The sequence below is a fragment of the Mustela erminea genome, chromosome 14 (genome assembly GCF_009829155.1).
Source record: "Mustela erminea isolate mMusErm1 chromosome 14, mMusErm1.Pri, whole genome shotgun sequence".
Classification (NCBI taxonomy): domain Eukaryota; kingdom Metazoa; phylum Chordata; class Mammalia; order Carnivora; family Mustelidae; genus Mustela; species Mustela erminea.
In genome coordinates, this window is record NC_045627.1 from 67,598,862 (window position 1) to 67,625,196 (window position 26,335).

The 26,335-nt window shown below is 43.4% G+C and overlaps 1 protein-coding gene across 2 annotated transcripts; it reads left to right on the plus strand.

Annotated features, from left to right (window-relative positions):
* Positions 1 to 955: 955 nt before the first annotated feature.
* On the plus strand, positions 956 to 25,997 carry LOC116573120 (glutathione S-transferase omega-2). 2 transcript variants are annotated; one of them, XM_032312909.1, is made up of 8 exons: positions 956 to 1,033; positions 7,118 to 7,228; positions 7,494 to 7,602; positions 9,914 to 10,136; positions 11,067 to 11,168; positions 12,028 to 12,063; positions 24,451 to 24,557; positions 25,706 to 25,997. In XM_032312909.1, the coding sequence occupies exons 2-8, from the start codon at positions 7,198 to 7,200 to the stop codon at positions 25,863 to 25,865; spliced, it is 768 nt and encodes a 255-aa protein (XP_032168800.1). In that variant the 5' UTR covers positions 956 to 1,033; positions 7,118 to 7,197; the 3' UTR covers positions 25,866 to 25,997. The 2 variants fall into 2 exon arrangements, with proteins under 2 accessions (XP_032168800.1, XP_032168801.1); XM_032312910.1 differs by lacking the exon at positions 12,028 to 12,063.
* Positions 25,998 to 26,335: the final 338 nt, after the last annotated feature.

Here is a 26,335-nt window from a genome sequence, read left to right on the forward strand (position 1 = left end):
TCTTTCCTTGCCATCAGCATCACTGCCTTTTATATTCCCATTGTCACTACTGAGGACCAGACTCGTATCACCTCAAAGTCAGGTGACTAGGTGTCCTCCTATTTGGTCTCCCAATCTCCAGTCTCAATCCCCTTCAGACTTTTCCTACCAACTCCAGTGCTGGGTACCTAGCAAGCGGACCCCGTCGATGTAATTAAATACTGTGAAGACCCCATCCATCAATTCAGCGCAAGTCTGGATGAGTAATTCAGAAATACTCATCCCATCTTCCAGACGCGTCCATGGCCCACCGGGCTTCTATTTAAAATTTTGATCATCACCTCACCTCCATGAGGAGAAGGTAGGTCGGAGAGCCATCATTTCATTCTACAGATGATTTCAACCCAGATCCCGAGGTTGTGAGTCCTTAAGAGGCGGTAAGATCTGGAGAACACAGCCAGCACCCGGGTCTTACTGTCAAAATCAGGGAGCCGTCGACCCGCCCCATTACTCTCTCCGGTACTTATTCTTAAACGTAAGAGCGCATAACAATCACCTTGAGGCTCGCCGCTGGATTTCCGACACAGTGGGGCTAGGGTGAGCCGCGAAGTCCGTCTTTGAAAGGAGCTCCCCCACCCCCCGACCCCCGCCCCCACCCCACAGTGATGCAGGCGGTCTAGGGACCGCACCCTGAGAGGCAGTGAGAACCGGTTGACTTCACAAAAGGCTTCCCGCAGGCTACCCTCGGCCGCCACCAACGCCCAGGCTCCAGGCGGCCCCATCTTTGCCGCCGTCCGCCTGCCCCACCCTCCAGGCCCGGGTCGGCTGCGGGCGGATTTCAGTCGGATGTAGACCCGGGCGCAGAGGTGCCAACGACCAGCCACTACCTGGCTTCCACTTTGGCCAGCCACAGACACCCGGAGGACTCGCGACTTTGGTGTCCAGCAGCGTGTAACGCGGCCGCCCATTGGCTCAGCTTCATACAGCTTGGCCGTAGGGCATCCAAAGGCTTTCAGAATTGGCCGGAGCTGCAAACGCCGGGGCCGGTTTACGGGTAGGAGCGCGTTCTAAGGGGCGGGATCCGCCTGGGCCCCGCCTCCCTCGGCTGCCACCGCCCTCCGCTGCGGCCTCGCTCGGCGCCCGGTTCCGTCCGCTGGGCGCGCGGAGGCCCCTCGGGGCGACTCTCTTTATCACCTCCCCCGGGTGGGTCTGTCCGGTCTGCGAGGCTTCGGAAGGGAGAAGGGCTTTGAGGTCAATTTTGGATTTGGGGGTTATGTTCAGGAATTTCGGGTTTGCCAACACTTTTAAAAGAAAAATACAATGACTTATCTTCATCAAAGTTTCATCAAAGAGTTCAACACCAAGAAAAGCGCGCAGTCTTATCATTTAAAGACCAGGTCTTTAATGAGAATGCCTTTAGCTTTAAGGGGGAAAAAAAACCTCACTAAATTGTTCTAATTTTTCTGCTTTGGCTGGAGACAGGTAAAGATGACCTCAAATCAGGAATTCTCAGCCCTGCATTGGGCACCGTTAGGTTAGCTACATTGCGGGTCACTGGCAGCCAGGGGAATTCTGTCCACGGGAAAGTCCTCACTTTGTGAGTACGTATGGGACTTTCCTGGTACATTCAAATACTAATAAAAATAATGGCTAAGGTTACATGCTTACTAGATAGAAAATGCCTCTCAACCAGCATCTGAAGTAATCCTCCTCAAACCGCAGAATGTATTGGTACTATTAGCTCTAAATTGTGGAAGGAACATCAGGGCATAGAAAATGGTGTATTTCCCAAGGTCACCAAGCTAATAAATACTGAAAAGATCATTCACATCCAGCCTGAACTCTTACAGTCATTTAGAGATGAGTTTACACTTGCTTCCACCAGGGTCTTTCTGTCTTCACTAGCATTTAGAGGTTGAGTCAGGAGAGGATAGTACCCACCTTTATGACACACCACTATTATGGGTGAGATTTAACAGGAAGTGTTGGTGTTCCTTTTCCAAACATAGTATGTTTTGTTTGGACTTTACAAACATTTGACTTGGGCTGATTTCAGGATCTTGAAAATCTGCCTTTGCTCATTCAAATGTTACCATATTAAAATGTTTTAAATTTTTTTCTTTGATCCCCCAAGCTGTAAAGAGAAATCAGAATAGGAAAGCAGAATCCAGTACTTAAAAACAGAGTCTCCTTTGACTCAGTTTTCCCTCATGGGAAGATGAAGTTCCACTTCTGATAACTTTAGTAATCTTATTTGATATGTTGCAGATGTTGAGGGGGATGAGGGGTGGAAAAAAGGTGGTCAGAGGGTACACACTTTAGTTAATAAGTCCTGGTGATGTAAGGTACAACGAGATGACTTATTAAATGCTCCTGTATGGTATATTTTGAAAGTTGCTAAGAAGTAGATCTTAAAAGATCTCATGGGGAGAATTTTTTTTATATCTTTATGAGGAGATGGATATTAACTAAACTTATTGTGGTAATCATTAAACATTTTCGGTAAATCAAGTCATTATGCTGTGTAACTTAAACTCATCCAGAGTTGTCTGTCAATTATATCTCAATAAAAATGGAGCAAAAAAGTCCCAAAGGCATTAGAACACAAGATTCCCTATGATCCTAACTTCCTGGAAACAATCCTGAGTTTGGGCCTATTTGAAAACCGAGCCTTTTCCCTAACTTACCTCACTCTTTGAACTTGGTGAACAATTTTTGAACACCCAGTAACATAATTTTTCATGTAAACTAGCTTCTGAAATATTAAGAGGAATGTCCTCCAGTTTCTGCTACTGCCAGAGATTGGTGTGGCAAAAAAATTTTTTTAAAAAACTGCAAAATGTAATTTCCACTTTCTCTCCTTTTCTCAAAGCAGAGACTTGTGTAATTAAAGAAATTATTTCTGCAGTAGCATTCTTTTCCTGGAAGGCTCGAGTCATTGTCACCCATGACTGAAATTTTCCGTATTTTCAAAACAGATCCGATTATATCTCAGGTAGCTAGAAATAGATTTAGAGTAGGTTTCATGTGGTGCTATTACTATTTGTTGTGTGTGGTGGTTTTTTTTTTTTTTTGCTTGAGTGAATCAGTATAATAGAGGTATAAACATGATATAATAACATTAGAAAGAAAGTTTGCTTATAGGATTTCAAAAAGGTACATATTAGTTCCTAAAAAGGAAGTAGGGATAAGTTTAAAGGTTGTAATTAAAATCTTTCCAGGGAAACCCTAGCATTCAGTGGTAAGATTAAAAACCACATTACTGAAATGTAGCCTACAGCATTCAACCCATTCAACTGGCATTAAATTGGTAACTAGCAAAATAAGTATCCTGAGTTGAATTTCAATTCCAATGTGCTTGGCAAAGCAGAATTGCAGTGTATTTGATCTTTATAGATACAAAATTGGAGTGCATTATGCTATTAAACATGTTCTTATTCACTAATGTTAGTCATTAGTTTTCAAGTACACTGAGCTTTTACTATACTGAGGATGTGCACAATTTCATTCAATATTCAAAACCTATCCGTTAGGTACTGCTCGTGTTTTCTTTTTACAGATGAGGAAGATGAAAGTCCAAGAGGTTAGAGAGCTTGCCTAAGTGCCAAAGCCAGAGTTTAGATATAGTGCCAAGTAAGAATCTTGACACTGTATTGCTTTCCTTCAGAGGAAGAAATATTCCCATTGTTCTATTTATTCTTTTCTAACTACACCAGATATTTTAGAATGTGACGTCCCATAACCAGATATACTTTTAATACATATCTTCCAAATCTTAGAGTTGGTTTCCCTTAGGGGAAGAAAGTTGGAAATATGTTCTCTTCTGGCATAGTAAAAAGGTGATCCACTTTACAAATGGAATTCCCAGTTTGTCCATAGCTAATTCAGTCATTGTCACTGTAGACCCGGATGGGCAACCTAAGGCCAGGAGGCCAATGCCAGTCCACTGCTGGTTTTTGTACAGCCCAAGAGTGAAGAATGGGTTTTACATTTTTATTTTTTAATTTTTATTTATTTATTTTTAAGATTTTATTTATTTATTTGACAGACAGAGATCACAAGTAGGCAGAGACACAGGCAGAGAGGAGGAAGCAGGCCCCCTGCCGAGCAGAGAGCCCAATGTGGGGCTTGATCCCAGGACCCTGAGATCAGGACCTGAGCTGAAGGCAGAGGATTAACCCACTGAGCCACCCAGGCGCCCCGGGTTTTACATTTTTAAATGGTTTTTTAAAAATCAAGAGAAGAATCATAATTTGTGCCACATGAAAATTATACGAAATTTACCAGGAGTGAGCCCTCATGAAAATTATGGACTTTGGGCAATATTGTATCGGTCCAAGGTTGTCAGTTGTGAAAATGTACCTCTCTGATGGGGGATGTTGATGGTGCAGGAGGCTGTGTTTGTGTAGGGGTAGTGAGTAAGTATATGGGATAACTCCATATATTCTCGGTTTTGTGGTGAACCTGAATCTACTCTAAAAAAAAAAAAAAGGCCTTTTAAAAATATATATAAAATTTAAATTCAGCATCCACAAATAATGTTTTATTGGAACACAGCCATCCCTGTTCATTAATATATTATCTATGGCTTTTTCACTCTAAAATGTAGAGATAAGATGGCTGGGAAAAGCCTCACGTATTTACTATCTCGACTTTTACAGAAAAGTTAGGCTATCTCTGGTAATAGGTAAGATTCTGGTTGCAGTCCTGCCCTAGGAGTTGAACTTCCAGGCTTCACAGTCCTCCCTCTTTTTCTTAAACTCGTTATAAGGTTTTTGACAGGTGACTTGACCTTGCCAACGTCAGCTTAGTCATCTGTTAAAAATGAAACTATAGGGGCGCCTGGGTGGCTCAGTGGGTTAAAACCTCTGCCTTCCGCTCAGGTCATGATCTCAGGGTCTTAGGATCAAGCCCTGCATCAGGCTCTCTGCTCAGCAGGGAGCCTACTTCCCCCCCCCTCTCTCTGCCTGCCTCTCTGCCTACTTGTGATCTCTGTCAAATAAATAAATAAAGTCTTTATAAAAAAATGAAATTATAGAATTCTAATAAGACTATTTCAAGGATTAAATGAGTTGAATACACATAAAGCATCAAATACATGTAAGTAATCATTTATTTTTATTTTAACAATTTCACATTCCTCTTATGGCCCTCCCCTTTAGAATCTGGATATATTTTCTCAATTCTTTGAAATCTGCTTTCTTTCTTTTTTTTAAAAGATTTTTACTTATTTATTTATTTATTTGACAGAGACATCACAAGTAGGCAGAGAGGCAGGCAGAGAGAGAGGGGAAGCAGGCTCCCTGGTAAGCAGAAAGCCCGATGCGGAGCTTGATCCCAGGACCCTGAGATCATGACCTGAGACGAAGGTCCAACCCACTGAGCCACCCAGGCGTCCCTGAAATCTGTTCTTTATGTGGGGATACATTTGTCTGCCTGGGAGTCTTCTGCTTGTCTACCAGAAAATCCCCCATGACAGGGTTATGTTTATTGCTTTAATTTTACCACCCAGTTTGTTCCTCTTGATCAAAATTAGCTCCAGAACAGTAATCATCCTGTTACTTTATCTGTCTCCAAAAGCACAAAATTGTTAGCGTAGCAAGTCAGTTTATCTTTTCCAATACCAGATGTCTTGCTGAGATACATGTATTTATTTTCAGAGAACACTTATTCAAACATTTTTGCCATTCTCCTATTCTTACAAGGAGACAGCTCCTCAAAATCACATGAAGTCACTCTGACTTAGCAAAAAATGTAACTGAGTCACTATCCTGAAGATTTTAAAAGATTCTTATTCAGTAGAAAAAAAATGTTAACCTATTAACCAAGAATTTCTAAATAGATTGGAATTCCAAAGGCCAATAGTGACCCATTCATAATTACATAATTAGGTTCTGTCGTTTTAACAAAGCTATTCAGATTCAGCTAACATTTGAGCAGCTATTATGGACTACCACTTTTCCAGGACTTACATTCTTTCCTGTTCATACTGTTAACCATCTTTAGAGGTCAAGACAGTAAGTCAGGCTTTAGGCTTTTAAAGTTCTTTGACCCCACTAGCTGATCACGTTGGAGAAATTTCATTTTTCTGAGGCTGTTTTCTATTTTGTAAAATAGGAATAATACTACCTGCCTAACTGAGTAGTCATGGGAATCTAAGAAGGTAGTCAGTGGAAATCAATTAGTGTGAGTGGGACATAATCAGTTTTCTTTTCTTTATCTGTCAATCTTATATAGTCCATCAACAAGCAATTCCCATTTCCACTAAGTCGTGTAAAATTAAAGGAATTATTTTATCACCCGATGAATTTCAAGATCTCAGCCTATCAGGGTCTGAGCAAAGGCCAGCTACCTCTTTTATCCAAGGTGGATGGAAGAGCTCTCCAAGTGGCACATGGCTGGGCTGTTGGCCATGTTTTCCCTAGCAATCAGAAAGAGTTTTCTCTGCGATGTATGCTGCAGGTGGAAAGAGTTCACAAATTTGTTTCTGCCTCTAGGTCAAGAATGTTTACATTCATCACCTGTTTTCCATAGCTGGGGCAAAGTCTCACAAATAGGGCCCGAACTAAAGGTGAAGCAAGTGTGGGGTCTAGGGCACCAAATTTAAGGAGGCACTCACTGCCAAGGTTACGCAAGATCTCAACGCTAACAAGGTTTTCTTCCTTATCTGCTATATCCTGAGGAAATTTGGTTTTATATACAGCAAACAAACAAGGCTTACTCATTATAGAGAGGTTGCGTCCAGCTGTCTTAGAGAGGCAGGAGGGAGGGCTTAGGATGGGAAAGAAACTTTCCCAACTTGACCAGGGAAACTTACCCGGGTCAAGTTTTATTAAACTCCCTTGAAAGACATGCTGGAGTTCAAATGCCCATTCTTAAGGGATTTTTTGATGTGGAGGAGACCCCCCACTGAATGAGCTGCCCACGTGTTCAAGGCAAGGAGTACTTTTCAGGGGTTTCTTCCCACTCTCAACTCTGGGGCCTCTAGATGGGGGGGAAGTGTGTCTCTTGGTTAAATTATCCTAGCTCCTATCCCAGATCACTTTCCTCTCTAACCCTTCGCCACCGACAGCCCCCCTCACCCTCACCGCCACCTCCACCCCTGAGCTCAGTCACTCAAAAATTGAATTTGGGGCAGGAGGGGCGCGCTGGAGCGCGGCTATTCTCGGAGCCTGCGGCCTCGGCGAGCGTTCTACGTCTCGCTCACGCTGGGAGATCATGGAGGATGCGACTAGGTCCTTTGGGAAAGGTGAGACCCCTCGACCACGGTCCCGGACTGGGGGCGCCGCGTAGCTGGGAAAGTTGGTTCTGGAGAGGGGGTTGCTCGGCCTTGGTCCCCAGGCCAGCGCGGCGGGGAGGGATTTGAAGGGATCCTTGCGCAAAAGACACATACAAATGTGTCTTCTCGGACGCGGGAGGCGGGGCGGGCGCACTTCTCCTGGGGTCCCGGGGGAAGCGAGTGAGCCCCTCTCCCCGTGGGCTTACGGGCCCCTGCTTCCTCGTCTCCCCCACAGGAAGCCTCCCCCCCGGGCCGGTCCCAGACGGCCTGATCCGCGTCTACAGCATGAGGTTCTGCCCCTACGCGCACAGGACGCGCCTCGTCCTCCGGGCCAAAGGCATCAGGTGAGAAGCCGGAGGTCAGAGCTGCGCAAGCGCGCGGGGTGTTCAGAATCTGGGGCGCCCTGCTCAGACTTCAGAGGGGCTCCTAAATGGTTAGTCCTGGGCGGGTTCTGTAGCAGGCGGTCCGTAACGCCCCAGCTTTCTTCCGAGTGGAGCCGAGTCGGTGCCTGAAACTTTCAGGACAGCTCAGTGCAGACCTAACGCTACTCCTGGTGAGAAGGCTCCCTCCCGTCCCGAAGCCGAAGGCTGGGCACTGCCGGGGCTCCCAAGGCTTTCCCGGACCGCTCCAGCCAGCCAGCCCCCCCGCTTCCATCCTTCGCCCCACCCCCCTCACCCCCGCCCCACCCCCGCCCCGGCGCCTTCAGTGCGCTCGCTTTCCTCCTAGCGCTTCCCGCCTCCGACAGTTTTGCTTGTCCTTCTTTTCTCCACTCTACCCAGCCCCACTTCCACCGCTCCCTCCCCCGCGCCGCCATCCCCCAAAGGCTAAATTGTCAGTTTTTGAGGGTAGGGCTTTTGTCTCTTTTATTCATGAGTTAGCAGAGAGCCTGGTGCAAGGTAGGTGTTCAAAAATATTTTTTTGAATGAATGGACAAATAGTTCCAAACAATGACATAGAAAAACTTCGGTCAAGAGGCCTCTTTAAGGTTCTGGCATACTTGAAAAATAGATCCATTTTCTTCTAGAAGGAATTCTGTAAAACCAGCACCTGCCGGGGAGGTCTGGATGTGGGAGGCAGAGCCACTTTGTTGGAGTAGGGACTGGGTTGGGGGGAGGCAGCTGGCCTCAAAGCCAAAGTGAGGCTTTTGACTCTTGAAGAGCCCATCCTTTTAAGGGATGACTTCAGAGTTTCAGATTCATGTCAGAGAAATACTAATATAGAGACGTATTAAACAAAATTACGTAATTCTACTTTGTTGAGTGTATATGGAATGTATTTCCAGATTCTTCCTTACTGTTCAAGTCTCCTTGTCCCCAAGGTTACCTATTTAAAATAACAGTTACGTATTTCAAATAAAATTTAGAGAACAGTAGCCCGATGTTTTACCCTTAGTGACAAAATGGTAGCTTAGGAACCAATGTAAATATTTCTTTAGGGCAGGGTTTCTCGGCCTTGGCACTGTTGACATTTTGGGGCAGGTAGTTTAGTTTTGTGTGTACATGTGTTTGGGTTGGGATGGGGCGCTGCCCTGTGCTCTGTTGGACTTTTAGGAGCACCCTGGCGTCTCTGCATTAGCTGTGACAGCCGAAAAATGTCTCCAGACATTGACTTGTGTCCCTGCAGAATGGGGCAAGATCACTCCCTGTTGAAAACCACTGCTTTATGATTTAAGACCATCTCCTTGATGGAGCAAAGAATATACTCATTTGTTTCCTTTAATCTTTTAAACATAGGTGAGCACTTCTGGTAACTTTATAGGCTTGAGCCTCTAATGATAATAATGAGAATAAGAAGAAGGTTATTGATGCTCATGTACCTAGGCACTGTCCTGAGCATTTCAGACATATTCACTTATTCAGTCCTCACAGCAGTGCCAAGAGATGGGTACCATTATTACCCCCGTTTTCCAATTAGGGACATTGAGCACAGAGAGGCTAAGGAATTTGGCCAGCATCACAAGCTAGACTGTCCAGACCCCAGGCGGTCTGATGCCAGAATTCAAGTCCTAACTCAGACATTTACCATATTCTGTTGTGACCTGTTAATATCAGATGTGCATTTGCAAGTGTTAAGATGTTGGAAACTCTGGAATGCTGTGGTTAAGTGCGTGCCCTCTGAGTCCGACTCCCTGGCTCTCAGCGCGGTTCTGATGTTTCGTCGCAGTGATAATGGGCAGGTGGTTGAAACTCCTGGAGCCAGGAATCACAAGGAGCACATGAGACAAGGCAGAGAAAACATTTAGCACATCTTAACTACAGGCATGAAGACAGTGACCTTGCTGTGTATTTTTCTCTGGAAAAACCTAAACTTTGGAAAACTTATGGCAAACTTAAATTTTATAAATTGATTGCTTCTGCTTTTGGGATGAGTGTCTGCCTGCCTAAGCCTCTCTTTCTTTTTTCTTTCTTTCTTTTTTTTTTTTTTAAGATTTTATTTGTTTATTTGACAGACAGAGATCACAAGTAGGCAAAGAGGCAGGCAGAGAAAGAGGAAGAAGCAGGCTCCCTGCTGAGCAGAGAGCCCGATGTGGGGGTCGATCCCAGGACCCTGAGATCATGACCTGAGCTGAAGGCAGAGACTTTAACCCACTGAGCCACTCAGGTGCCCCTAAGCCTCTCTTTCTAGTTCTGTCTTGTTTTCCCTTTGCTTTTTAAGACATGAAGTTGTCAACATTAACCTGAGAAACAAGCCTGAGTGGTACTATACAAAGCACCCTTTTGGCCAGATTCCTGTCCTAGAGAACAGCAAATGTCAGTTGATCTACGAATCTGTCATCGCTTGTGAGTACCTGGATGACGCTTACCCGGGGAGAAAGCTGTACCCATATGACCCTTATGAGCGGGCTCGCCAGAAGATGTTATTGGAGTTATTCTATAAGGTATACCCAGTTTTTTTTTTAAAACGTTACTTACATACAGTCCATTTTACTTTGTATGTGTTTCCCAAACTTGAGTTTATTTTTGAAACTAAGTCATTGGTCTGATCATTTTGTTGCAACATTACCTGTCTCTTAGGAGGGTAACTAGTATGGAATAATAGTAAGGCTGTCCCCTCTGATATTAAAGATGGAAAGTTTAACTGATAGGCTCTTTTCTATTTCGACCAGCAGTCTCAAGAGGTATGGTTATGGCATGGTTAGGACCATGTGACTCCAGGTAGGAATGTTGGAAGAGCTGAAAACTGGTAGTGTGTTAAAGGAAATATTTCTAAAGTTTCAGGTAGAAAAATTGTTGGGGTGTGAAGAAGGGAATGCATGAAAGGGGACTGCGCTTTATTCGGAGCAGTAGTCCCAACTGTGCAGGAAATAAGAAGAGAGAAAATTAATGATGGGGAAACTTTATGATAGTTCTCTTTGAAAAGAGATAAAAGGAACTCAGGGACATCAATGGCCGACATGGCTTGAGCATTTATGCTGTACTAAGCACTATTCTACCTGCTTTATAAAGGTTAACTCATTTAATGCTCACAAGTGCCCTTTAGGGTAGGTACTGTTACTGTATCCATTTTTCAGATGACAACACTGAGGCTTAGAGAGGTTAAGTGCCCCGCCTAAGATTGTACAGCACGGAGTAGCTGAACAAGTAAGGAGCACTGGAGAACCCCTTTTAAAGCACCCTGTTTTACCATGGTGCGGTGACCGTGGATTTCTGGAACCACAGGGATGACCCTCCGAGGAGGTGGGGAGCCTAGATGTGGGCATTGGCTTGTTAAGTTGGAGTGATAAAGCTCTGGCTGCATTTTTAGGAAGAGCAGGAGTGCCCAGAGTTTCCTCAGACTGCTCTACTAAGAACCTGTGTTCTCTGATTAGGTCCCACACTTGACCAAGGAGTGTCTGGTAGCATTGAGATGCGGGAGAGAATGTGCTGATCTGAAGCTAGCCCTGCGTCAGGAATTCTGCAACCTTGAAGAGGTACAAAAAGGGGCCCCTCTCCTGGTCAGATACAGTGCAAGAAGCAATGCAGGGTCCCCAGCCTGGGCCCCCTGACAACCCTTGCTTTCACAGACTTAGTCTTTCTGCCAGTCTTTGATAAGTTCAGCTACTAGTCATCTAATTTTAACCTGTGGGTGCTTGCCCTCCACTCACCTGCTATAGAATTATTCTTGAAAATGTGGCAAGAATACAATAGCCACAGTAGGGAAAGAGCCCAGATGTCCATCGACAGATGAATGGATAAAGAAGACGTGGTACATACATACAATGGAATACTACTCAGCTATCAGAAAAATGAAATCTTGCCATTTGCAACAATGTGGATGGACCTAGAGGATATTATGCTAAGTGAAATAACCCAATCAGAGCAAGATAGTTATCATTTGATTTCACTTATATGTGGAATTTAAGAAAAAAACAGAGGGGCATAGAGGAAAGGAAGGGACAATAAAACAAGATGAAATCAGAGAAGGAGACAAATCACAAGATACCCTTAATCATAGGAAACAAACCAAAGGTTTCTGGAGGGGAAAGGGTGAGGGGATAGGGTACTGGGTGATGGGCATTAAGGAGGGCACGTGATGTAGTGAGCACTGGGTTTAATAAGACTGATGAGTCACTGAACTCTACCTCTGAAACTAATAATACATGAAATGTTAAATAATTGAATTTAAATGGAAACAGTAGTGAAAAAAAACCATACATACCAAATTTTCTTCATCCATTCATCCAACACAGAACATTTAGGTTGTTCCAATATCTTGGCTATTGTGAATAATGATGCAATAAACATGAGTGTGCAGATGTCTCTTTGAGATAATGATTTCATTTCTTTCAGATAATATATCCTGAAGTGGAGTTGCAGGTTCATATGGTAGTTCTAGTCTTAATTTTTTGACAAATCTCCGTAATGTTTTCCATTGTGGCTATACTAATTTATATTCCTGGCACAAATTCCTTGTATCAATATATTTATGTCTGGGCTCTCTATTCCATTCCACTAACCTACGTGTCTGACTTTGTGCCACTACCATACTGTTTTGGTTCCATTTATTTTTATCCTCTCTAGTTAAATTTTTTTTAAGATTTATTTATTTATTTATTTGACAGACAGAGATCCCAAGTAGGTGGAGAGACAGGTAGAGAGAAGGGGGGAAGCTGGCTCCCTGCTGAATAGAGAGCCCAATGTGGGGGCTCAATCCCAGGATCCTGGGATCATGACCTGAGCCGAAGGCAGAGGCTTTAACCCACTGAGCCACCCAGGTGCCCCCTCTCTAGTTAATTTTAAAACTGTATTTTCAGTGTAAAAATCCTGCATTTTTTATTAAATCTATTCCTAGATATATTTTTTTGTATTACTGTACATGGAATTGATTTCTTAGTTTTTTTTCAGATTTTTCATTGATAGGGTATGGACTGCAACTGGATTTTTACATATTGATTCTGTATCCTGCTCTGATATTTATTGTATATTCTTTGAGGGTTTTTTTTTTTCAAATATATAAAATCGTGTCATTTCTAGGAAAAAAAAGAAAAAAGAAAAAATCTGGCAAGGAAGGGGGAAGGGCATGTGATGAGTTTCTTCCTTTCCCTGAATCACCACATTCCTTAGGTGGTAGCTCTGTATGGCTTCTGTCTGTACCCCCTGCCAATGAGGCTAAGATTTTAGATTCCTTAGGGATTTTATTTGGCTGCTAGTAAAAGGGACCTACCTACTGTGAACTTATTTTATAAGGATTTATTCTCTTATACAAAAAAGCCAGAGGTAGTGCAATTCAGGGCTGTTTTGATGGCTTTCTTATAGTTACTAGGGACTGAAGATCTTTCTCTCCATCTGTTCTGTCATCCTGAGTACAAGTCTTTCATCCTCAAAATGACAAAATGGCTGCTTAAACTGCAGCCATTACATCCATGCTCCACGTTACAGAAAGGAGAACAGAGGGGAAAAATGGCAAAGGGCCATGCCCCTTTATTATTCACAGGCTTTTGGGGTGCCTGAGTGGCTCAGTTAGTTGAACATCTGCCTTTGACTGGGGTCATGATTTGGGGTGCGAGGATGGAGCCCCACGTTGGGCTCCCTGCTCAGTGGGGAGTCTGCTTCTCCCTCTGCCCCTCCCCCACTCGTGCTCGTGCACACCCGCGCACTCTCTCTCACTCTCTCAAGTAAATTTTTAAAAAAGGCTTTCCCAGAATTCCTACTCAATGACTACTTAAATCTCATTGGCCAGAACTTAGTTGTAGCAGAACTATGTTCAGGAGAGGCTGGGAAATGTAGTTTTTTCGAGGGGGGCACCCTGGATAAAATCAGGGTCCTATAAGAAAGAGGGGAAAGTGACTATGGGTAGGTTAGTCAAGGAGCAATCTGGCAGTAATATGGCTCCTTAGCCCTTACCTCTAGAATAATCTGGAAGGTGGTTCTATGACTTCCTTTATCTTTGTTCTAGAAACTGATACTTTCCTTTATGGGTGGGTTGTAACTCTGTTGGCAGCCATCAGAATGCTATTTCCCTCTTAAGGGAAAACCGATTATTAATACTCTTCAATTTGACCTTTGTCAAGTGGAAGCAGATTAAATTTATTTACACTTCCAGCTGCCTATCTTAGATTTGTACAGTTGCAGTATTTATGGATGATAAATAATCGTCTGTAAGAAATTACTCTCATGGGGCACCTGGGTGGCTCCGTGGGTTGAAGCCTCTGTCTTCCGCTTGGGTCGTGATCCCAGGGTCCTGGAATCGAGCCCCGCTTTGGGCTCTCTGCTTGGCGGGGAGCCTGCTCCCCTCCCCACCCCCACCTCTCTGCCTGCCTCTTTGCCCACTTGTGATCTCTGTCTGTCAGGTGAATAAATAAAATCTTTAAAAAAAAAAAATGACTCTCAGAAGAAAAAGAAGCTCTGATTTATAGTGTTTTCTGTTTCAGGGATGTAAATACTCCCACCAGAGGCTGATTTTGACCTACCAGTGTTGTGTCTCCAAGCTCAGGGTTGAGAAGAGATGTCATCGGGGGTTGGTCAGCTCTGGCACATTCCTGAAGAACACAGTTCCACTTTATCTTCAGTAGCTGAGTTCTAGAAATAACCGGTTAACTAGCCTAAGTGTAGGTAGCTTTCACGGATGGTACTTAAGGACCTCTGAGTATTCAGCGTTGTTCTAGCAGATTTGAATGTGGTTTTGTCCCATCATTACCAAGAATTATAAATACCATGTAGGCAATATAAGAATCTGAACCCTGCCCAGTTAGCTGGAATTATTTGATCCAATCCTCTAAATACAGTATATCAACTCGAGGAGATTCTAGTGAAATAGAAACTTGTCAGAATAATTTTGGTAGAGAATGTTCCCTGACATGTGCAGCTCTTTTGCATGGTTGTGTGTAATCAGGATTTTGTTTGAGCTGAAAGTGTGTTACATCTACATGGTCTTTCTGAGGGATAAGCAAGTTGAGATACCACTATGTGATCTTCTGCCGTGCAAAAGGATCTTTTGCCAAGCAAAAAGCTCAGTTTACCTTTACAGCCTTAAACTCTGACAGTTTCTTGTTTTGCCGTAAATGCCCCTGACTTTAGAATTTTTTCTTAAAAAATAGTTTCATCAAAATGAAAGGTTGATTGTGCTTCTTCTATAATGGCATTTTTCTGTAATAGGTTCACAGTTGTTTGAGATGCATGACTGCTGTTTTCATGATCAAACCGGCCTCCTCTCTGCTCGCTTTCCCGTTCTGAACATTTTCGGGAGTTTTTTAAAATGGCGGGGAGGCCATTCTGTGAGCACGCTTTCTGTTTTCAAGCCCAGTTTCTCGTCTTTACTGAATCAGTGTCAGCGGTACTCATCTTTTTGAGCTTTATTCTTTTTTTTTTAATGTTTGTGACTGATTTCACCATATCAGAAGAGCACTTTGAGCCCACTTCCGTTTTATCCGTGTGGGTTGGAATGTGCCAGACCTTCCAGCCATGCTGCTGCTGTTCTTCTCCTCCTCCTCCTTGCCAGTGTCCTCGTTCTGAGTGTTTGCGTTGTGGAAGCACTTGGCTCAAGTACAAGGGCAGGGAAAGGATTCAGCCCGATTTCTCTGATGCTTCAGAATTTTGCTCTAGTTCAAGGTTTCTGTGCATAATGGATTCTGCCTTCTGGCTGGCTATTCCTTGATCTCCTGCTAGTCATCAGCGGAAGTCCATCCAAGGAGAAGAGAAGGGCGGTGACATCGAGAATTCTGGAAAAACGCTGAGGGAGTGACAACCTGCCTGAGGCCTTTGGCTCCTGGGGGCCACAGGACACTTGATGTTGTTAATTCTTGGCATTCCCCAAACTGCCTTGATGTATCTCCGTGCCAAATTTCCCATTTCTCCAAATTTGATTCTGTGCCTTGTGTAGCTGTTTGCCTGAGGTCAGTTTGTAGAAGTTGTCTTTACAACGTCCAGGAGCGTCTCTAGTGAAATATTTTCTTGATTCCAAATTTCTCCTCTAACCTTAATTTTTAATCTGTCCTTTCTCCTCTCCAGAAAGAATACATTTGTGCCCAGTTAGATCATATTGTCTGGGTTAAGTTTTGCTATTTTTCTTTCTTAATTCTTATTAACTCCAATAATGAAATTACTTACGTGTTGCTTAATTGTTTCTCTTTAGATGTCACTAGGACAGGAGGGAAGGAAAGTTTATATCTGGCTAATTGTTCACTGAAAATAATTTTCTATAGTCTTTTGTGTACAGCAGACTATTTATAAGCTAAGTTTATCTTGTTATCCACTAACTTACCATGTTACAAACTAAATTCATTGTTGCTACCTATTTTTTAATAAGAGCTTTATTGACATAATTCACAGACCACAAATTCACCCTTTCCAAGCATACAGTTCAGTGGTTTGGTTTAATATTTACACAGCTGTGCAACCATCACCACTAGTTAATTCTAGAACATTTCTTCGTCTTAAAAAGAAATCCCTTAGTCATTAACGCTGGCTTCCCATTTCTTCAGAACCTTCCCAGCTGCAGGCAACCCCTAATTTACTTTTTGTCTTTATGAATTTACCTGTTCTGGACATTTCATATAAATGGGAACATACAATGTTAGCCTTGCATGAGCTTCTTTTATTTAACATCATGGCTTCAAGGTCCATCTTTTATTGCTTTTTATGGCTGAATGATACTGCGCTGTATGGATATGTCATATTGTGTTTATCCCTCAGTTGATGGATACTGGGGTTGTTTCCACTTTTTGACTGCTACAGGTAATGCTACCGGGAGCATTTATGTACACGTTCTTGTGTTGGACATATGTAGCCAATTCTCTTGGGTTTGCTAGGTGATTTAGCATGTCTACTAATATGCCTTTTTTTTTTTTTTTTTAAGAGTTTATTTATTTGACAGACAGAGATCACAAGTAGGCAGAGAGGCAAGCAGCGAGACTGGAAGGGAAGCTGTCTCCTTGCTGAGCAGAGAGCCCGATGCGGGGCTCAATCCCAGGACCCTGAGATCATGACCTGAGCTGAAGGCAGAGGCTTAACCCACTGAGCCACCCAGGCGCCCCTAATATGCTGTTTTTAGTGGTAACCACCATCCTTCCACACCGAGGAACCGATGACCCTTTATAGACAGTGGCTAATGGAGTGGTTTTAGTGCTATTGCAACTTGAGTAACTTCATCCATTGTCCAATTCTGACAGCTTCTTTCTAGGTAAACTAATATTTGCTGTATTTCTGTTAAGAGCTTTCCGCTATACCGTCTACCACCATGTAAATAAGAGACCAGTAATTATTCCTATTATTTAGAGATTAATTTTACTCTTTCCAATTGTGAAGAAATACTTGTTCATTAGAGAGAATATGGAAAGTACAGAAAAATACAGAAACTCAGACCAAAAAAAAAAAAAAATCATAATCCCATTACCCAGAAGTAGCTGTGGGTATCATTTTGGACTTTTTATTTCTTGTCCTTTTCGGCTATGTATATTTTTATGTCGTTAAAATTGTAGTGTATATAGAATTGGGCTACCATTATGATGTAAAGGTCTTCCCATATTTTTATAAACCTTGTAAATGCTTGTTCATATGTATTAAGAGCATTTATTAAAGAAGCATTATTTATGAGGATGGAAAATTATAAACCTTAATGTACATTAGACAGGGAATGCTTAGATAAATTACATTCCTCTTGACAAAGTTTTAGAATATAATTGAGGTTCAGTGGGATGAGGCCCGGAGCCGATGACCAAGAAAGAATTCTTGAGCTATCTTTGGTGCAAAATGGTGGTTTATTAAATCACGGGGACAGGACCCATGGGAAGAAAGAGCTGCTGCCCTAGGGTTGTGAGGAGTGACCCATTACATACTTGCAAGTTGGGAGGGGTCAGGGAGAGCGTCAGTCTCTAAGGAATTTTGGAAGCAAGGTTTCCAGGACCTTGAGGAGTTAGCTCTTGTTGGGAAAAGGTCATTTATTACAGTCTAATAAAACCCTAGTTTTGAGGCCCTTCGGTATATATCGGTGGGCCATATGCTTAGGGATGATTGCCAACATGTTATCTTGGAGGGTTTAGAGATAAAGGAAGTTTCCAAAGGAATTTTTATATTTTAAAGTAGACCCACAGGATCCTGGTGTATGTGGGGTGGTCAGGCTAGGATTGCCTTTTGCCCTTAGCAAAGTGTTAAGGTGGAAACAGTTGAGTCTGTAGAGGAATGTCACTCTGCCTGTTTCAAGGGCTTGTCAGTGGGTAAGGAAATTTAATAACTTTACTTCTGCCTCTGTTTCCCACATCGCTCTTGTGGAATTTTATACAGCAGTTAAAAATGAAAGAGGTAGAACCATGTGTACTGACATGAAAAGATTGCCTAGAAATATTTGAGTGAATTACACAGTAATACAGATGGCACGATCCCACTTTTGTAGAAGAAAACAGATGTACATATGTGTATATATATATGTAAATAAATGTCCAGAGAAATGCCTAAAGAGATACACATCACACTCCTAATAGAGACTGCTACTGGGATAGGAAAGAAGAGTGGGCAAAAGCAGGGATGGGGAAGAGCAGGTCTTTGCCATTTAAACTACTCTCTAGTAGTCTGGGTGGCTCAGTCGGTTAAGCCTCTGCCTTTGGCTCAGGTCATGATCCCACGGTCCTGGAATCGAGCCCCACATCAAGCTCTCTGCTTGGCAGGGAGCCTGCTTCTCCCCTCTCTCTGCCTGCCTCTCTGCCTACTTGTGTTCTCTCTCTCTGTCCAATAAATAAATAAAATCTTAAAAAAAAAAAAACCTACTTTCTGTCATTTGAGCTTTTTTAAATAATGAGAATGTATTTCTGTATTATGGGTGCAATCTTTAAAAATAGAATATAATCACTTTCATTCTATGTAATTCTCCATGTGTATAAACTGGAGTTATTTATCCTGCACCCCCCACAAGGAATATTTAGGTTGTTTCTAGTCGTTTACCATTGTGAATGGTGCTGCAAGAAACAGCAGTCTGTTCCTCTATTTGAGAATGTCTGAGTCAGACTTCTAGGAGTGGAATTACCAGATCAAAGGGTAAGAACTTTTAGAGGCTTGAGCTGTGTTGCTAAATTGCTTCTCCAGAGACTTGTGCTGTTTGTCCCCCACCAGCAGTATATAAAAATTCTCTTTACACTTCCCCTTTTTACTGTGGGGAGATTTCATTAAAGAAGATATTTGCCTGCTTTGGAGAGAGGCAGTAGTTTATTTATTGTGGACTTCATTTGTTTATTTTTTTTTTTTTGATTGTTAGTGAAATAGACACTTTCCCCCCAAAGTATGCCATCTCTTTGTGTGTGTGTGTGTGTGTTTTAAAAGATTTTATTTATTTATTTGACAGAGAGAGATCACAAGTAGGCAGAGAGGCAGGCAGAGACAGAGGGGGAAGCAGGCTCTAGCAAAAAGCCTGATGCGGGCCTCGATCCCAACACCCTGAGATCATGACTTCAACTGAAGACAGAGGCTTAACCCACTGAGCCACCCAGGCTCCCCCGCATTATGTTTTGTTTGTGAAAATGGGCTGTTACCCATCTCTGTCTATTAAGATCTTCCTGATTTTCCTTGTTGATTTGTAAAAATCCCCCTTAATGAGCTCCTTACATATAAAGGATATTTGGCTATTTTTCAAAAACACTTGTTTTTTGTTTGTTTTCTTTTGTTTTTTAGTCTGGCTTATCTTTTTTGTACATGATAGAAATACAACGTTTAACAATATTGTGCTATGTAGTTCTTTCCTGTTGTGATTTCTTCCACAGCTTTTACGGATAAGAAGTCATCTTCCCCTTTAGGGGAAATTAAAGACATTCCTTTATATTTTCCTTCAACATCCATCACTTTATAGGTATTTGACCCATCACGCGTTGGCCTCCTGGCTTCCCCTGCTACTATTGTACACACACGTTGACAAAAAGAGTAAGTCCATTAAAAGGATTCCAGCATAGAACTTTCAGAAAGGTCCTTGAATCCCCAAATGTGGACAAATTGCATTCTGAATCTTCATCAGGGACTCCAGGATCATACCTGAATAGCAGCGGGAGAGGCGTGTTCTGTCCCAGACCCTATGTCGGAGGCTTTTTTCCAGAGGAAAAATGGTTTTATATGTCCTCCAAGTTTGTTTCTGTACCATTGGTTCATTTTACAGGTAATCACTTCATTCTCATTAGCTCAACCTCAGTCTCATTCAGTATAACAGGGACCTGAAATCTGAAATGTGGAGAGCCTTCTCTTATCTTTCATGGACTCGGGGTTTCTGCCCTGGAGTTGGGCACTTTTCTGTTGCTTCTGGAGAAGGGCCTGCCTTGCTCACGTGTTGGCAGATGGTTTTGTGTCTGGTGTGGGTTGCGGGGTGGATTCTGCTTCTTAGGAACCGTTTCCATCAAGAAAAAACCCCACTTTTTTGTTCTCTCCCAGAAAGGACAGCAGCGCCTCTGCAAGCCACCAGGCTATCTGTCCTCCTTGGGAGGCAGTGACAAGGGGCGTGCCTCGGACAGCGGCCTCTCAAGGTTAAGCACAGTTAGTGAAGCTGATCCTGAGCTTCACTACCCAAGACTGTAGAAGGAAGCTTTCATGGGAGAAAGTCCGGGTTTTGCTTCTCTTTATTATGTTGCTGCTTCTCTCTCCAAAATCTTACAATTTCTCTTACCTTCTTCCTTGGTGAACTTCCTGGGGGAGCCAGCCAGCGCGCCTCACCATCGATGGCCACAAGGGGGAGCCCGACGCGCTTCTTCCTTCCATCTGCTCTCTCACGCGAACCTCTTTTAGGTCCTCCTGGGGGAGCCCGAGAGGCCCTCCAAGAAGACTAGGGGTTCTTCCATCCGGGCTTTTTCACGCTTAGGGGAGGGGGCGGGGAGGGAGAGGGTGAAATCTTACCGTCTTATTTTACTGTTTATCCTAAAATCTGTCGTTGGAGCTAATGGGCTGTAAGCAAGCGACTGAGTTTAGACTGAGAACACAGAACTATTTCATTAAAGTTGCCTGAAGACGTTCTTATCAATGGAATAGAACAGGAAGGAGAGAATTTTGTAAAAAATTTGAGTTTTTTAGAGCACAACGTGGTGCTTGAACTGACAACCCCCGAGATGGAGAGTTGCATGTTCTACAGACTGAGCTGGCTAGGCATCTCCCAGGAGAGAATTTGGTAATTTTCTCATTTTCTCTTTTCTTTTCTTCCTCCTCCTCCTTCTTCTAATTCTTCTTCTTCTTCTTCTTCTTCTTCTTCTTCTTCTTCTTCTTCTTTTTTTTTTTTTGTCGTGATTGTGTCTTGTCTCCCAGTGGGGCAGGTGGCAAAGCCAGAGAGAGAGGACACAAGGGACTGGGGAGGGAGTTCGCACAGGGAAGCCAGAGGCTTTCAGTTTGCTGATTCTAAGCTTTTTGCTGATACTTAAATGGAAAGAACAAACAAAGAATTCACAAGAGACTTGGCAAAGCTGCCGTGATCAGTGTCCTGTACTTGCCTGTTTGATGTTCAGCAGCACAGAGTGGCTGTGGTCTGGGAATGGGGAGAATGCTGATTTTGTCTTCATTCTGGGCTACCGGAGAGCTCCTTTAACTTCCTGGGACTGTTTCCTCTCCCGAAAAGTGAGAGTCCTTTTGTGCTTCCACAGGAGAGGAAGAATCAGTCTCAGTTCACCAGCGCCCTTTCCTCTCCCCCTTGGCTCAGGAAACTCAAGTCCAACTCAAAGCTTTATTTAAGGAACTCTGCAGGACCCCAGGTTTGACATCTCGATGTCGTTTTCCTTCCTTGTTTTGACCTTCCGTTCTAACTTTTGTTTTCTCTGGTCTTAGTGTTTTATTATTTTCCATGTTTTATATATTATGGTATACATTTTTTTTTTTTAAACACCGCATCTTTTAATTCCTTGGTACTGAGCGTGGTGCAAATACATGGTAAAATGGGAGGGGAATCCCACTAGAAGAGGTCCAGTGGCCCCTTCCATACTGACGCTATGTGATTCTCAATGGAAAGGCCACTGCCTATGTCTGGAAGACACCAGGTTTGCATGGAAGGGAGCGATCCCACTGAGGGTCTTAAAGACTTCAAGAGGGGCTTTTGGGTGGCTCAGTGGGTTAAGCATCTGCCTTTGGTGCCGGTCGTGATCCTGGGGTCCTGGAATCGAGCACCGCATCGGGCTCCCTGCTCAGTGCGGGGGAGTCTGCTTGTCCCTCTCTTTTTGCCTCTCCCTCTCTGCTCCTGTTCTGTCTCTCACATAAATAATTAAGTCTTTGAAAAAAGATGAAAGTCCGAGGGAATGTGAATATGTATTTTGGGGGTGGGAAAGGCTAGAAGAGGATAAGTGATGCCTCATCTGTTCCATCCATGTGCTCAGCTTGACCTTTTTTTTTTTTTTTTAAGATTTTTTGTTTATTTGACAGAAGACACAGTGAGAGAAGGAACACAAGCAGGAGGAGTGGGAGAGGGAGAAGCAGGCCTCCCACTGAGTAGGGAGCCCGACGCAGGGCTCGATCCCAGGACCCTGGGAACCTGACCTGAGCCGAAGGCAAACGCTTAACGACTGAGCCACCTCGGCACCCCTCATCCTGACTTTTTATTGTACCGTGTACTTTGATAGGGCTTGAATTCCTTTGAGTGTTTATATAAGAACTAATTGTATCTGTAACATGTATATTAAAGACATACTCCTACTTTGAGTAAGTAAAAAGCTTTAAACAAATACACTAATACATACCAATTACTAAGCAGTTATTCATTTTCAAAATATCGCTTTACCAAAGGACCTAGCATGGACTCCAGTAAATATCTCTGTGTGATGTGTTTTGACAAGGACTTTCCCAAGAGCACCGCTCATCTGTAAACAGAAAAGCTATACTTGTTCCAGGGTCAGTCGATTTAGATTTCATTCTGATTTGTACCATGAAGGCCAATAATAAGCTGGAGGTATATGTTTCGAAGCCAGTGGTAAAAGTTTGCATAATTATTATCCATTTGTGAATATAAAGAAGATTTGATGCTGTCTGGAATCCATAAATACTGAACGATTTGTTCCTTCCTGCTGTAAGTCAGATCTATTTTCCTTATGCCTTAAAATAGCCTGTTTTGAGTTTTCATTGGCCAGATTCCACTGGTTTAGTCCATCCTGTTAGTTTTCTTGAACAAAGTGATGCTCCCTAACATTTTTTCAGACTTCTAGGACACTCATCACGGGAATTCCTCCATGCCATGTCAGGGGATAATGAAAACTTGGACTTGAGGGCAGCAAGATTTGGTTTCTCCTCTGAGAAGGGTCGCAGGTGGGGGATCTCGTTGATTTTTTTCTGTGAGAGATGCATCTGCTATCTGTAGATGTGAGGTTTGGATGTCTCTGTGTTTTCTCCTCATAAGAGCTTTTGTTTATTCATGCATGATTATGTCACTCCCCACCATAACATCTGAGGTGGGCACTAACTTACCACCATTTTACAGATGAGAAAACTGAGGCTTGGAGGAGGTGGTGTGTAGGTAAATTGCCTCGGATTCCATATTGAATAGGAGGCCTAAGCCTGGCCTAAGATCAGGTCTGCCTGCCCCTGAGCTGATGTTCTTTTTTTTTTTTTTTTTTTTAAAGATTTTATTTATTTGTTTGACAGAGATCACAAGTAGGCAGGGAGGCAGGCAGAGAGGGGGAAGCAGGCTCCCCACTGATCAGAGAGCTTGATGCAGGGTTTGATCCTAGGACCCTGAGATCATGACCTGAGCCAAGGGCAGAGGCTTTAACCCACTGAGCCACCCTGGCACCCCTGAGGTAACGTTCTTAACTACAGCTGTAGACTACATCAGAGTCCATAAGCTGGAGAAGGAGCAGTCAGGCCTGGTGATAGAGATAGGAATAGAGAAATCCAGACAAAGGATATAGAAATCTGGCTCTGTAACTATAGGGAAGTATGTAGTTGATGAGTTCTGTGGGTCCAAGAGTGTTGTTTGCTTGACTGAATTGGGGGGTTGGCACCATACTTTTCTCTTTGAAAAGACCTGGCTTGACAATAACCTCTACTAAGCATTTTTGCTTTTAAAATTTTCCACTACTTTTTTTTTTTTTTTTTACTGTATTTTGGCTATGAAGAGTTTATCTGTTTGCTTTACGGTCTGTGTAAATTTGTCCCATTTGGAAATGAGAAATTCTGTTTTAATGCAAAGAGTTGACAGTGTTAAGTAGCCCAAAAGTGTGAAGTTTGAAGAGCTCAAATAAAACAAGAAAATAGGATATACAGTGTTGAAATTTGAGGAAATCCACTAAATAGCATTTGCTCTTTCCTGTGTTCATTTTGAATCAAGAAATAAGTCTACAAAGAGGAAGACATATGGAAACCATGGTATCCCCTTAATTAGGGATAAAGTGGGTCCTGGAGAATGGGGATCACAAGGACAGCAAGCAGGGTTTCTAATGAGGTCCCCTCCCTCTCAGCCATGGGGGGTGTGGGGCAGGGCCCCTGTCTCCAGGGACTGAGCTCCTCCTTGGAAAGCTTAGGACTCTGAGGAAATTGTTTCAAGCCAAGAGGTCGGGGCTTCGCTCCCTGTCTGGCTTTTCCTCCAGATTCCCCAGTCAGATGAGCCACCTCGTTGTTCCAGTGTTGAAAGGGGGGAAGGGCTGAGCATGGCTGGGAGTTTGGCCCTGAAGGAAGTGGAAGAAACCTCAGGAAAAGGGCAGGACGCATTGTGTAACAGATTGGAAGGAGAAGCAGAGCCTTGGTTCTCCCTCTTCGGGAAGCAATTTGATAATTGTATTTAGCATCTATAAATATGTCAGCAGGTAAGTAAATTAATTGCTTTTGTTCTGTTCAAACTTTTAGATTCTTGGCTATCAGAATACCATCTTCTTTGGTGGAGACTGTATATCCATGATTGATTACCTCTTTTGGCCCTGGTTTGAGCGGCTGGATGTATATGGAATCGCCGAGTAAGACCTTTGACTATGGGGTTGCATTGGGTGGCAAACAGAATGGTCAGCCATTCACCATGGAAATGTAGGGATGTTTAAAGTAGAAGAAATTCCCTGGTGGACTCGGGGAGACCGTGTAGGGGCCCCAGGCAGAACACGTGCTTTGTTCCCATGATGCTCTGAGACATTGAACTTGGGTGGGCACCTCTTGGGCTCCCAGACAGTCACAGGGTGGGTGCTGGACAATTCTGGCATTGGGGAACTGGGTTTGGCGGAGGCAGAACAACATCTGTACCCTCACAGATTGAGCGTGGGCTCGAACCCACCCACCCACCTTCCACTTTGACTATCTCTGATGAAAGGTCAGATAGAACATATTTATTTGTTTATTTCTAAGATTTTATTTATTTATTCATCGGTGAGAGAGAGCACACAAGCAGAGAGAGAAGCAGGCTCCCTTCTGAACAAGGAGCCAGACCTGGGACTCAGTCCCCAGATCCCGGGATTATGACCTGAGCTGAAGGCAGACACATAACCGACTGAGCCACCCAGGTGTTCCCAGATAGAAAGTATTTAGATCTTTTAAACTATGTGTCAACATAAACATGACCAAAACTTGTCTGTTCTGGGGACAGAGTACTGAGCCATGGCCCGGGAACCCTCCCCTCTTGGATTTTCCACTAACCAGTTGTACTGTCTTGAGCGAGTCACGGGTATATCCTAGACCTCCACTCCTGGTCTGTCTTGGAAAGGGCTCAGTCAGCTCCAGTACTTCAAGGTTTGATGATGGTTTTGCTGACTTTTAAAAAGTGTTTTTGGAAACTACTTGTCTTTACTTTCTTCAAACTCCCTGCAGTAAAATCTAAGAATGACAGGGGGTTGTCTTTTTTGGGGTAAAGAGGGAAGCCCACACACTTAATTTCCCCAGAACAATCAGCCCACAGGTATTTTAGCAGTGTTGTTAAAAGCAACAACAACTTCCATGATTCAAAACACACACAGATAAGATTTTCCTCCAGGACATGATCATGATCAGTGATGATAAGGTAACTAAGATAACTTTATAAACCAGCCTTTTGTGTCTTGTAAATCTAAAAAGTCACGCATGCCACGTTTCCCGATGGCCTCCCTTGCAGACGAGCTAACAGTTCTTTCCTGTCCTGCAGCTGTTTGAACCACACGCCAGCACTACGGCTCTGGACAGCAGCCATGAAGCAGGACCCCACGGTGTGCGCTCTTCTCATAGATAGGAACATTTTCTTGGGCTTCTTGAATCTTTATTTTCAGAACAACCCTGATGCCTTTGACTATGGACTAGCTTGCTGAGCCTCAGTCCATCCCTTCACCATCCAGAATTCCCAAGCATGTCGTGACTCTGCATCAGGAATTGTTTTGGTGGGTCAGTCAATCTGTTCGTTTTCTTTGAGGTTCCCAATAAACGTGGAGACAGAAAATGTATTCTTTCTGATAATCCGTTGGTGTGACTCTTCTGGCCTATACCTTCTAAAGATCCTCTAGAAATCTCTAGTGCCCAGTGCTGATGCCCAAGCACCTTTGGAAGACTGGGAGCCTGTGTGCCTTCTGGTTCCTTGGCCTTTGGCCCAGTGTAACCTCCAGATTATTGGGGTTGATGCTGATGTGGAGGTTCAAGGCCTGTCCATTGGTGATGTTCATCACCACAGATCAGCACTGTCCACAACCTCCCTGGTGAGTGGAAAGCTAGAGAAGAGGAGGAAGAAGAAAACACTCCAGGTTCCCAGTCCTCTCCATTTGGCACACAAGAGCTGCCATCCACA

Excerpts from the sequence above, each read along its gene's own strand:
- LOC116573120 (XM_032312909.1), top strand. The coding sequence starts at position 7,198 with ATGGAGGATGCGACTAGGTCCTTTGGGAAAG. Across the intron at positions 11,169-12,027 it reads AATTCTGCAACCTTGAAGAG|ATAATATATCCTGAAGTGGA; the intron begins GTACAAAAAGGG and ends CATTTCTTTCAG. Across the intron at positions 24,558-25,705 it reads GATGTATATGGAATCGCCGA|CTGTTTGAACCACACGCCAG; the intron begins GTAAGACCTTTG and ends CCTGTCCTGCAG.